General features: G+C 47.0%; 2 protein-coding genes across 3 annotated transcripts in view; both read right to left on the reverse strand.

The window, feature by feature from the left end:
* Window positions 1-12,375, reverse strand: part of LOC306891788 (uncharacterized protein) — a 213,279-nt gene that overhangs the window by 3,663 nt on the left and 197,241 nt on the right. The window lies entirely within an intron of this gene.
* cbln13 (cerebellin 13) lies at window positions 155-6,449 on the reverse strand. 2 transcript variants are annotated; one of them, XR_013786401.1, is made up of 6 exons: window positions 6,213-6,449; window positions 5,997-6,059; window positions 5,785-5,916; window positions 4,462-5,687; window positions 2,802-3,499; window positions 155-438 (listed from the first exon to the last, which is right to left on the reverse strand). XR_013786401.1 is itself a non-coding variant. In XM_079452349.1 (4 exons), the coding sequence occupies exons 1-4, from the start codon at window positions 6,364-6,366 to the stop codon at window positions 5,404-5,406; spliced, it is 633 nt and encodes a 210-aa protein (XP_079308475.1). In that variant the 5' UTR covers window positions 6,367-6,449; the 3' UTR covers window positions 3,782-5,403. The 2 variants fall into 2 exon arrangements, 1 of the variants encoding a protein (XP_079308475.1); XM_079452349.1 differs by lacking the exons at window positions 155-438; window positions 2,802-3,499 and having other exon boundaries at window positions 3,782-5,687.

Consider the following 12,375-nt stretch of genomic DNA (forward strand, 5'->3'; position numbering starts at 1 on the left):
ATTCTAAGAAGTAAGCTGTTGTGTTTAAATGCGTAATTCATCAAAGTATGAGAGGATCACGGCATAAACATGTTATCATTCTGTTGCTGTTAACTTTGACACGTCCGTCAACATCGGTCTGTTACTGTGGGGACATTTCCACAAATCTAAACTTGATTCGACAAAAAATGTAATTGTAAAAATGTTATATCACAATAAACATGATTTTTTAAATATTTAGAAAAAGGAGTAATGTTTATAAATGTAAAGTATATTTTCTGCTTATTGTAAGTATTTTGCCTGTCTCATAAACAGTTAGCACATAGTCTTAATGGTTAAGCTCATTGTGAGTTTGTCTTATGGGTTATAGTCGTTCACTACCCCTAACATCTCACAGGTTCTATAGCGCTAAAACGCTTTGTGAAATAATCTCAGCACAAATAATCCTATACAAGAGTCCTAACTGTCATGATTCCGCTATCATGTCATGTTTATTCTTGGTCTTGCAGCGGAGTCATGGCATAGCCTTAGGTTTTGTGTGAGAAAGACATGGCTTTGTTTTGATTCTGACATGCCATGTGCTTTCTCGTGTCTCGTCAGTGTTTCCCCGCCTTTTGTCTCGTTAGCCTTCCCATTAGTGTTTCATTACCTTCACCTGCCCCTTAGTTATTATCCTGTGTTTGTTCCCCTATTTAATGCCCTCTTGTCTATTGTCTTGTGCTCGTTCGTTGTACTTGTATGCCATTCTTGTTGTCTTGTACATGAAACCTGCTTTAGTTTAGTCAGTCAAATCTAGTCTTAGTGTTTTGTAGTAGTTAGTCTTTGTGAGTGTTAGCGCTAGTCTGTTTTAGTTAAGTCCTCCTTCAGTTCTCGTATGTTCTTTTACCCCATTGTGGGCCTTTGTTTTGTGTTTTGTTAGTCATTAAAGTCTTGTTAACCCCTTCATCCCGTTTCGCTGCCTGCACTTGGGTTCTCTGTCACAGTTCATGACAGAACGAACGAGCCACAACTGAACCCAGCAGGCAGTATGGACCCGGGAGACCGTGTCAAGGAGGCGCACCTCCTCTTTGGCCTCCGCCAGGGAAGCTCCAGGATTTGGGACTTCGCCGACCACTTCCTGGCAACCGCCAAGCGAGGCTGCTTCTCTGAGGAGGAATTGAAGGCGATATTCAACCGCTGCCTTGCAGAGCCAATCTCCCAGTCGGAGATGAGGAGGCTGAGACCCCTGGGTTTCACAGATCTGGTCAGCTGGATTTATGATCGGGATACGCCCAGGGTCTCAAACCATCTCAACTCCACGGCCCTCTTGGACTCGGCCCCTGAGGGTCGGGTTTTGCAAATCGGGGCCGTGTGCCTCTCCCCACCCTCTGCTCCCTTCGACGACTCTAGCATGGCGCTAGTCGAGCTCCCCACCGCTTCTCCGCAGCCGGCTACACCCACCGTGAGCCGGTCAAAGAAAGGGAAGCCGAGGAGGAGTGTATTGTCCAGCCCGAAGCTCCAGCCGGAAGACAACACCGGGACTCAGCCCAAATATTTTTTGGGGGGACGCCATACGGGCAGGAGGGCCCGATCGTTCAGCGGGCCTCCGGTGGTCCCAAGTCCGGTGGTCCCAAGTCCGGTGGTCCCGGTGGTCCCGTCAAGTCCGGTGGTCCCGGTGGTCCCGTCAAGTCCGGTGGTCCCGGTGGTCCCGTCAAGTCCGGTGGTCCCGGTGGTCCCGTCAAGTCCGGTGGTCCCGGTGGTCCCGTCAAGTCCGGTGGTCCCGGTGGTCCCGTCAAGTCCGGTGGTCCCGGTGGTCCCGTCAAGTCCGGTGGTCCCGGTGGTCCCGTCAAGTCCGGTGGTCCCGGTGGTCCCGTCAAGTCCTGCCCTGCCGGCCTTCCAGCAGGCGTCAAGTCCTGCCCTGCCGGCCTTCCAGCAGGCGTCAAGTCCTGCCCTGCCGGCCTTCCAGCCGGCGTCAAGTCCTGCCCTGCCGGCCTTCCAGCCGGCGTCAAGTCCTGCCCTGCCGGCCTTCCAGCCGGCGTCAAGTCCTGCCCTGCCGGCCTTCCAGCCGGCGTCAAGCCCTGCCCTGCCGGCCTTCCAGCCGGCGTCAAGCCCTGCCCTGCCGGCGACTTCGCGCTCTCGAGCGCCGCCCCCCAAGTCCCCTGGGACTCCGCGCTTCCGAGCGCCAGGGACAAAAACTGTTCCCCCATGTCCCACTCCCTTTGGACTTCCCCCCATGAACTCAGGTGTTCCCCCCATGGACTCTAGTCAACCCCCCATGAACTTTGTTGGGGGGGGGGATTTCATTTAAGGGGGGGGCTTATGTCATGATTCCGCTATCATGTCATGTTTATTCTTGGTCTTGCAGCGGAGTCATGGCATAGCCTTAGGTTTTGTGTGAGAAAGGCATGGCTTTGTTTTGATTCTGACATGCCATGTGCTTTCTCGTGTCTCGTCAGTGTTTCCCCGCCTTTTGTCTCGTTAGCCTTAGTGTTTCATTACCTTCACCTGCCCCTTAGTAATTATCCTGTGTTTGTTCCCCTATTTAATGCCCTCTTGTCTATTGTCTTGTGCTCGTTCGTTGTACTTGTATGCCATTCTTGTTGTCTTGTACATGAAACCTGCTTTAGTTTAGTCAGTCAAATCTAGTCTTAGTGTTTTGTAGTAGTTAGTCTTTGTGAGTGTTAGCGCTAGTCTGTTTTAGTTAAGTCCTCCTTCAGTTCTCGTATGTTCTTTTACCCCATTGTGGGCCTTTGTTTTGTGTTTTGTTAGTCATTAAAGTCTTGTTAACCCCTTCATCCCGTTTCGCTGCCTGCACTTGGGTTCTCTGTCACAGTTCATGACACTAACATTATGACAGACACAACCATTATTTTTAGGAGTTTCTCCTAAATCGTAATTTTAGCCTTAAAGATGTTTTGTGAATACGGCCCAGATCTACTGTACACAACAATATAGAATAAATAATAATAATAATAATAATAATGATAATACATAACTTGATATAACAGTGACATCATTGTTTCTTATTTATAATCCCCTGTAAATTGTGTAAATGGTAAATCTAGCCAGATTATTACAGCAACTTCACAGTCTTGTCTTTATAATGCAAATGTTTCTGAGTGTTTTCATCTTTTATAGGCGGTGATGTTAAAAGCACAGTGATGGCGAAACTTCAGTCAGATGTCAAATCCTTAACAGGTAGACTACTTCACATTAATATGAATCGCACAATGCAAATTTAAGTTTAGTATAAAAAGACATCATCTAAAGCTGTTAAAATCATTTTTTATCTGTTTATGTTTAGTCTTCAGATTCAGCGTGTTCAAGAAAGTCGGAAATACATTTTCTGTCAGCAATGGGCTGGTGGTGAATTTCCAAAAGGCAGAAATCATCTGCTCTGAAGCCGGGAGAAAATTGTCCTGCCACGAAATGAAGATGAAAATAACGCGCTAGCGTCAATGAAATTCTCATCTGGATCTTCAATCATCTTCATCGGTGCAACAGACCAGGACAGAAAATAATAATATAAATATAATATAGGCTAAATAAAAAACATAAAATAGGCATACAATAAATAGCTATATATTTTTATACTTAAATAATTAGCAAATTACGATGACAAAAATAAAACACTGAATCAGTAAAAAATAATTTCCCCATCAGACAAAGTTCTAGATGTTTCTGAAAACTTAAGGCTTTTTTCTTCGTAAAACGAGTTGGACATCATTACACAAATGTCTGCGTATGGACCAGTTAAATCAGAAGACTAATATTCGCCTGTAGAGAATAAGGATGTCACAACAATACACTCACACAAGGTATAAGGTTTAACTGATTTTTTAGTTTTTGGTTTGCGCAAATTTTGTGGAACTTGAGAAATAAATAAAGATCAAATAAAATACAGGAAATGGAAAATATAAGATACAGAAAATACAAAGTGTGCTTCAACAAATCAAATAAATTCTTTAAACACCGTTTTTTCTTAGGGTTTCAAGGACTTTAAATACTCTAAAGGACTAATTTTCTAAACAAAATAATTAAAGGACAAAAATAAATGTATATTCTGCTATTACTTTTTGCTTATACTTGTTTTTAACCTGGGTTACACACCTCCCACGCACCAAGCAGAAATGACATAAGCCCATATGTTGGCGCAGCCATTTCTAGCGTATAATAACCGGCAATATCTTATATTATATGGAGGTACAGATCACGCTCACACTCATCGGATTTATCTTAAACCGGAAGAGAAGTCTTTATTTTGCATATGACCATATAAGGAAGATCACATCACATATTCAAATAACACTTGATTACGTATAACATATGAGGGCATACTTATCACAACTTAACACCATATATATTGACAGACAGCCAAGTATAAAACACAAATGCAGTTAGAACCCACAAACATTCATCAACAATTCACCTGTTTACTAGACCTTAAGAAAGCCAGGGCTGGCTTCAATAAGTGAATTGAACAAAGGAGTCGGCGCTGGTAACCAACCTCTAACTTTCACCAAATGGAATGAAAATGAGCCAAATAATTAAAAGGGGGGAAGAGGACTGTGTAGTTGTTTTAATCTAGATGGTGGATGGAATGACATGAACTGTGCTCGTGAGATGCATGTGGTGTGTGAACTATAAACTATAAGGTGAATCTTTTGGATTTGGAAAACTCTGTATCTGTGCTCAGAAGTCTGAATGAAGATTAAACAAGGAAATCAATGTGTCATATATCTTGTTTCTACGGTTTTCCATCACTGGACGTCTAACCTAATGTCATTTGAACAATTCTTTAAAAATATAAACCTTAATATGAAAAAATCTAACCAACTGTTTCCCCATGCTGATAGGTCACATGTCAATATTTGGAGGTTCAAACACCAATGTGAAGTGTCTCTCAAACGTCTTGTGTGGGTTTTAAAGTTTTCTTTAGTCAGATAAGGGAATTGTCACATCCATAACGGCTCACATTGCTCATAAATGGACACGTGAAAAATGAGTAATTATTTTATGTTCTTAAAGAAGCATCTCTCCTCCATTTGTTAGGATCATCACTTCTGGTTTGTGCATTTTGATTCATAGAAATCTTACAAAGGACGTTGTCTCCCAAAAACCGCATGTGTCCATTTCGTCACATCCATACACACATACATTTGACTCTCTTTTAAAACAGAAAACTAATATACAGACTGATATTATTCTGATGTCTGGAGGGATTTAGTGGAATTCAAACTGAAAGTCAAGTTTTGACTGAAAACGTCACATCCATAACACTAGAATTGCCCATTTATTCATCAACGCTAATAATAAGATGATGCTACGTTTGGGTTTTTAATTGTAAGCAATTTTATTATTGGTTTTATTGTTTATTTTATAACATTGTAAATATTGTTTATCTAGAATTCTTCACGTCCTCTGGTGGGCTAAAGAATCTGAGATTTATAAAGGGAAAAGCATGAAACCACTGAAACTGGTGTAGCTTGCCTCATCGTCATAAACCCAGCTGTCTTTCCACAGCTGTGTGTACACCTCATCGGCCTTCTCCAGCGTAAGAACAACACCATTGCTGCCGTTACCATTGGGATTGCTCTCGGGCTTGTGAAAATACACTGAGCACTGCCGATCTTTATTCTTATAAAGACTGACCGCCATTGTGTTCCCAGGATGTGAATGACCATAAAATCTGAAGAAATAGACTCCTTTTACCGGTGCTGTAAAAATGCCTGCAATAACACAAATATGTGAATTTAGAAACCCTGCACAACGCCTTTCATTATGTGTTTATCTGTATTTTATATACACATGAACACCATGGATTACCAGTGTTTGAGTCATATGCATTTCCAATGTTACTGAAGATTTTTTGGTAGACCAGAGTTCTTGAATCTTCAAAGGGTCCAGTCTGTTGTGTTCCAGATGCCAAAAGTCCAGCTGAAAAGGCAACCTTTCTGGCTGTGGACGGACAAATGGACGTAGTGGTTTAGTGTCGGGGAAAACAGAAAAACAGTGCAGTAGAATTCATTTTTACTCACCTGTATTCTCTGCTTGTAAAGATTCAAGCTTGATCTCTGAGGCTTGTGTTAAACTCCTCAAAGCTGTTCAGAATATATACATATATATCTTATAACAAAGCAATTCTTGTATTTTACAAATAGAATAACGAACAATAATTAAAGAAAAGGACAAAAGCTAAACACACATAAGCGATAAAAAATAGATCATGTTAAGACAAAAGGACGATGTTTTACCTACGTTCTCTCTCTTCAATTCGCCCAGAATGGCCTCAGTGATTCTCAGTCTTTCTTCAATGTTGTTGATTCTTGCTGGTGTAACTGAATCTTGAGCAAGTGAAGCCCCAACACAGAGCAATAAGATCACATTTAGAGCCGCAGGGATCTTCATTGTTAAACTACTTTATCAAACTCTTTGTCTCTCCAAAGTGCTTGTGGTGTAAACAAAATTCACATTTATTTGGAGCAAGAGGCCGGGGGGGGGTATGTGATGCTGCTAAAAGTAAACATGAACCTTGTATTGTTTGCATTGCTGACTGAGACCAATTTTGGGGAATATTTGAATTAGGACAGATATTTTGTAAAATCCTTTATCGATATGCAAGCTGTAGCTGCCGTCAAAGCCAACCCATATATTTTCTCTCAATATGGTTCACAGTTAAAATATAAATATATGAGAGTTTAAAAATCATATGTTTGAAATAAATAATGTCTCATGGCTAATTTCATGTTTATTTCTTTTTGTTAAAAACTTTGTAGAAAAGGTGGGAACTTATTTTTTGTTCAGTGTGGAACTTGTCATTTTGTTGTTATGTGGACGCGGTATGGTTGCACTCGCTAGGATCGAGAGATATGTGCTGCGATTTGCGAGTCATCTGTCTTGCGGAAGATTGTAATTTTTCATGGGTTGTTGTTTCCATGGGTTTGTTGTTGAGGCGTGAAGTTGAAGTTTACCCTTTCGAGTCTATGCGGCCAATGAGGTATATTTTTCTTTCCTTGTCATTTATGTGTGTTACGCATATGCTTTTGTAACAAGCTAACTAAGATATTATTTTACATGGCATAAATGTATGCTTTATTTCTCAGTTTTTTATGTGATTTTGTTTTGTATTGCCTGCAAATATGTCAAGAATGTAAGGTTTAATTATGTTTCTGTGTTTTATTTATACCAGTTCTGACGGCAATGTGAATGAGCAATAAGGGGACATGTAAAGACATGTTTGAAGACCTTGTCATCGAATAAATGCCAGTGAAAACCCAAGAACGACTTGAGCCTTTATTAAACCTCGAGGGGAGTAACACAAGCATTTATACATTTACTAGACCCACATTCCATACTTTAGGTTACATGTATGCATTCTTTTTGGGACTTAAGGATTCATTATTAAGGAGAGTGCGAGCTCTGTGCAAGGTTAAACATGGGGACGAAATCGAGCTGTTTAAACAAGGAGGCTGTTTCCACATCCTTTGATAAAGAACATCTGAAGCGTCAGGCCCACCAGCCTCATGGTGGAGTTTTCCAGTAGTTTCGATCATGATTCTGAGGTGAATCGCAGCCAGGCCGGTGTGCTTCCTGTTTGATGCTCTGCACTTCCGTTTTGTTACTTTGTAAGAGGACATTTCTGTTAATGGTTAAAAAGTTTCGCAAAGAAGTTTTGCGGTAAAAGGCTGTCACAACAGCCACAGCAAGTTCAGAAAACCTTACAAACGAGTGTTACCACATGACACAACAAGAGCGTAAAGTAAATAACATTTAAAGACAGCTCGGTCTTAGCTCTGACTTCTCTTATGACACCTCTCAAAAACATCACAACATATTGTTTACTTGGTTATTTGCATTATTGTTATTGCATAGAACATCACTACACATGAAGCATACATCCAGGGCCAATGACATTATAATCATTTATTAATTATTTAGTTTTATATTACAGTTGCGCTGTATTCAAACATTCACATTGAATGACACAGGAAATAAACACTATTTAAGTATTTTGTATGTAATGTATGTATTTAAGTGTGTTTGGCCAGGTCAGCATTGTAGCTCGATGTGACGGGTAGAGAAACAACACGTGCAGTCTGTCCTGTTTTCTCAACACCCCGAAGGGGAATTTATTAAAGGGGTGGCGATCAGCCGGTGAGAAAACACACAAATGCCCGTCTCCGATATCCCGTGCCGTGAGGTGGGGTGGTGAGCCGTGTTCCTGGCGTAGTCCCGTGTCCGTGATATCCCTGGAGCCTGTGTAGTCCCGTGTATCCCTGATTTCCCTTGTGGCCGTGAATTCCCTCGTGTCCGTAGCGCAGTGGCTGGGTGCGTGGGTTCTCGAATCCTTGGCTGCTGTTGGCCGTCAATAATCCGAGCCTGGCAAAAGGTACAGGAGAGACAACAGTTAGATACACTCTTACCATTGAGTCGTAGCTCCCTGTGCTTCCTGTGAAGCAGGCTTTTATGCCGGCTCTGATGATTGATTGACGACCGACAGCTGTGCCTCGTTCTCTCCGTCTGTTCCCATGGCGACGCTGATTGCGCCAGGGGTGACTCGCCACATCCCCCCCCCCTAAGCGTCGACTTGTAACTACGGGACGTCCTGCTGACTGATGGTTGTGGTTGTTGGGGAGGGGTCTTACCTGACCGGGACGTCCAACCTGACCACATCCTCGACAGACCGTCGGCGTTTCCGTTTGAGGCCCCGGCTCGGTGTCTCACCGTGAAGTGGAAGTCCTGGAGCGCCAGGAACCAGCGGGTTACTCGAGCGTTTGTATTCTTTGCCTTTGCCATCCACTGGAGAGGTGCATGGTCTGTTACCAAGGTAAAACTTCTTCCCAGTAGATAATATTGGAGCTCCAGGACTGCCCACTTTATGGCCAGGGCCTCCTTTTCGACTGTGGCATATCGGGTTTCGGCGGGGGTGAGTTTCTTTCTGATATAAACCACCGGGTGTTCCTCACCCCCGCAGTCCTGCGATAACACCGCGCCCAGACCGGTGTCCGAGGCGTCTGTCTGGAGGGTAAAGGGGCAGCTATAGTCTGGAGCGTGCAGTACCGGTGAGGAGGACAAGGCCTGCTGCAAGATGTGGAAGGCTTGTTCGGCGTCCGGGTTCCAGCTGACCGTCTCCGGCTGCCCCTTTTTGGTCAGGTCGGTCAGGGGGCTGGCTACCGAAGAGAAGTTAGGGATGAAACATCTGTAGTAGCCCGCAAGTCCCAGAAAAGCTCGTACCTGGTTTTTGTTCCGAGGCCGTGGGGCTTTCCGGATGGCCTCCACCTTTTTCTCCTGGGGTTGGATCAGACCTCTTCCGACCCGGAACCCCAGGTACTGAGCTTCGTCGAGCCCCAGGTGGCATTTACGTGGATTTGCAATCAGTCCCGCTTTCTCAGATCGATTAGTACTCTCCGCAATCTGTCAAGGTGTTCACCCCAGCTCTCCGAGTGGATGACCAGATCGTCAATGTATGCTGCTGCATATGCTTGATGTGGCCTTAGCAGTATGTCCATCATCCTCTGGAAGGTCGCTGGAGCCCCGTGGAGCCCAAACGGGAGTACTTTATACTGCCAGTGTCCAGATGGGGTACTAAATGCAGTTTTTTCCCTCGCATCTGGAGCCAGTGGTACCTGCCGGTACCCCTTCGTCAGGTCCAGGGTGGTGATATAGCGCGCCTTTCCAAGGCGGTCGAGAAGCTCATCCACTCGGGGCATGGGGTATGCATCAAAGCTGGAGGCTTCGTTTAGCCGACGAAAGTCATTGCAAAAGCGGAGAGTGCCATCGGGCTTGGGGACCATCACGATAGGGCTCGACCAGGGACTGCGGGAGGGCTCTATCACCCCTAACTCCTTCATGCGGGTGATCTCCTCTTCTATAGCCAGCCGGCGAGCTTCCGGGACCCGGTAGGGACGCTGCCTGATGATGAGACCGGGAGGGGTGCGAATCTCGTGCTGGACGATCCTAGTCTGAGGGTGATACACGGATGTGCGTAGTTGTTGTACCTGTAGGAGGTGACAGAGGTCGGCCATCAACCTGGACATAAACGGGGTCCCCTGGTCAGTCAGAACCTCCGAGGGGATACCCACCCGGCTAAAGAAGAGGAACAGCTCCTTTGCAATGGCCTTGGAGGTGGCCTTCTTCAGGGGTATGGCTTCCGGGTACCGGGTGGCGTAGTCGACTATGACCAGTATGTGCTCATGTCCCCGGGCAGACTTGGGGCAGCGGTCCCACCAGGTCCATCCCTATGCGCTCGAAGGGTACCTCGATGATGGGTAAAGGGATGAGAGGGCTGGGGGGAGGCCGTTTGGGGGACGTCTTCTGGCACGTCGGGCAGGCTTGGCAGTGTCTTTTGACCTCTGCGTCCAGGCCGGGCCAGTGGAAGCGGTCCTTGATGCGTTGGGCCGTATTGGCGGCTCCCAAATGACCCGCCATGGGGTGGGCATGAGCCAGCTCCAAAATGCTTGCCGTCTTTCCTTTTGGCACCACCAATAGCTGTTTTTCCTCCCCCCGCCTCTGGGCGACACAGTACAACAGACCGTTCTTGATGATGAAATACGGGAAGGTGTGTGGCCCCGGAATTCGGACTTCTTCCTCGACTACTCGTACCTGGTTCCAACAGTTTCGGAGTCGTTCGTCTTCTCTTTGCTCCTTTCCAAAAGAGCCTCCGCCGGTTATCTGTTGGAACAGGTCAGAGAAGAGATTAGGGTCCTGGTACTCACCCTCCCGTTCGCTCTCCGTAGCCATCAGAGCCGGGCAGCGCTTCCTTAGCTTCGGCCGGGGTTGTCGTCGACGGCGGCCTCCCTGCTCGGTGGGTCTGCTGGATGTAGTCATCAGCTGTCCAAACCCCGGGTAATCCCGCCCGAGTAATACTGGTACTGGTAGGTCATCCACGATCCCCACCTCCAGTGCCCAAGATCCCTGTCGTGTGGCCACAGTAATCCGACATGCAGGGACCTCCCGCGTATCTCCATGCACGCAGGTGATGGGGATTATGGACGACCTCTCAGTATGGGGCGGGACAATCCCGGGCTGGACCAGCGTCACCGAGCTTCCTGAGTCCAGGGTGGCTGTAACCGGCCGGCCGTTTATGTGCACCGTCCTCATCGGTGCTCTAGGTGGGGTCGGCCAGTGCCCCGTGCAGCCCGCCATCCAGATCCTGGTGCTCGGTGTAGACGGCTCTGTTGGCATTGGCTCATCGACAGGGTTGGGAGCCGCTGGTCTGTTGCCTGGTCGTGAGGTACCCTCCGATGGTCGCCATGGGAGGTTCACCCTCCGGGGCGGCAGTCTCTCTCTCTCTCCCGTCTCACGGGCGGTAGAGGCTTCTGCTTACTCCACCGACTCGACCAGGCTCCGGAGAGTTGCAGGTCCGCGCATGCCGACCGAGTGGCGGAGACGACGGGGTAGGGCTCGCAGGAGGCGATCGACCACAACCTTTTCTGCTACCTGCACGGCTGAGGGCTCTCCGGCGAGCAGCCAAAGATGGGCGATCCGTGAGATCTGGGCGGCCTGAGCTCTCACCGGGACTTGATCATTGTAGCTCCACTGGAAGAATTTTTGAGCTGCGCTCACCGGTGACAGCCCTACCCGGGCAAGAATCTCCGCCTTTAGGGCCTCGTAGCTCTCATTGGTCGGGGGTGGGAGGGCGTAATACGCCAGTTGTGCTTCTCCGGATAGGAACGGCGCCAGAATCCGAGCCCACTCTGTCTTGACCCAGTTCTCCCGTGTGGCAATTACCTCAAACGTATGGAGGTAGGCTTCTATGTCGTCTTGTTCCCCCAGTTTTGTTAGGAGAAGGTGTGCTTTCGCCTGGGGATCCGGTGGGGACACTCTGGTAGCCATCGTCTCGCTTATCCTCTCCACAATGCGCTCTGTACGGTCCTGCCGTCGTCCCAGCGCTTCCGTGAACTGCTGCTGGCGGAGGGAGATCTCTGTGAGCTGGCGCGTGATCTCGTCCATTTCCTTCAGCGGTAGAAAGTGAGAGAGAGAGAGATAAAGACCTGATATGCAGGACGTTTCATTCGTGTCGTTTCTCGGTGTTAACTCCGCATTCTCCACCAGATGTGACGGGTAGAGAAACAACACGTGCAGTCTGTCCTGTTTTCTCAACACCCCGAAGCGGAATTTATTAAAGGGGTGGCGATCAGCCGGTGAGAAAACACACAAATGCCCGTCTCCGATATCCCGTGCCGTGAGGTGGGGTGGTGAGCCGCGTTCCTGGCGTAGTCCCGTGTCCGTGATATCCCTGGAGCCTGTGTAGTCCCGTGTATCCCTGATTTCCCTTGTGGCCGTGAATTCCCTCGTGTCCGTAGCGCAGTGGCTGGGTGCGTGGGTTCTCGAATCCTTGGCTGCTGTTGGCCGTCAATAGTCCGAGCCTGGCAAAAGGTACAGGAGAGACAACAGTTAGATACACTCTTACCATTG

The sequence above is a fragment of the Barbatula barbatula genome (assembly GCF_947034865.1).
Source record: "Barbatula barbatula genome assembly, chromosome: 3".
In the NCBI taxonomy this organism is placed as follows: domain Eukaryota; kingdom Metazoa; phylum Chordata; class Actinopteri; order Cypriniformes; family Nemacheilidae; genus Barbatula; species Barbatula barbatula.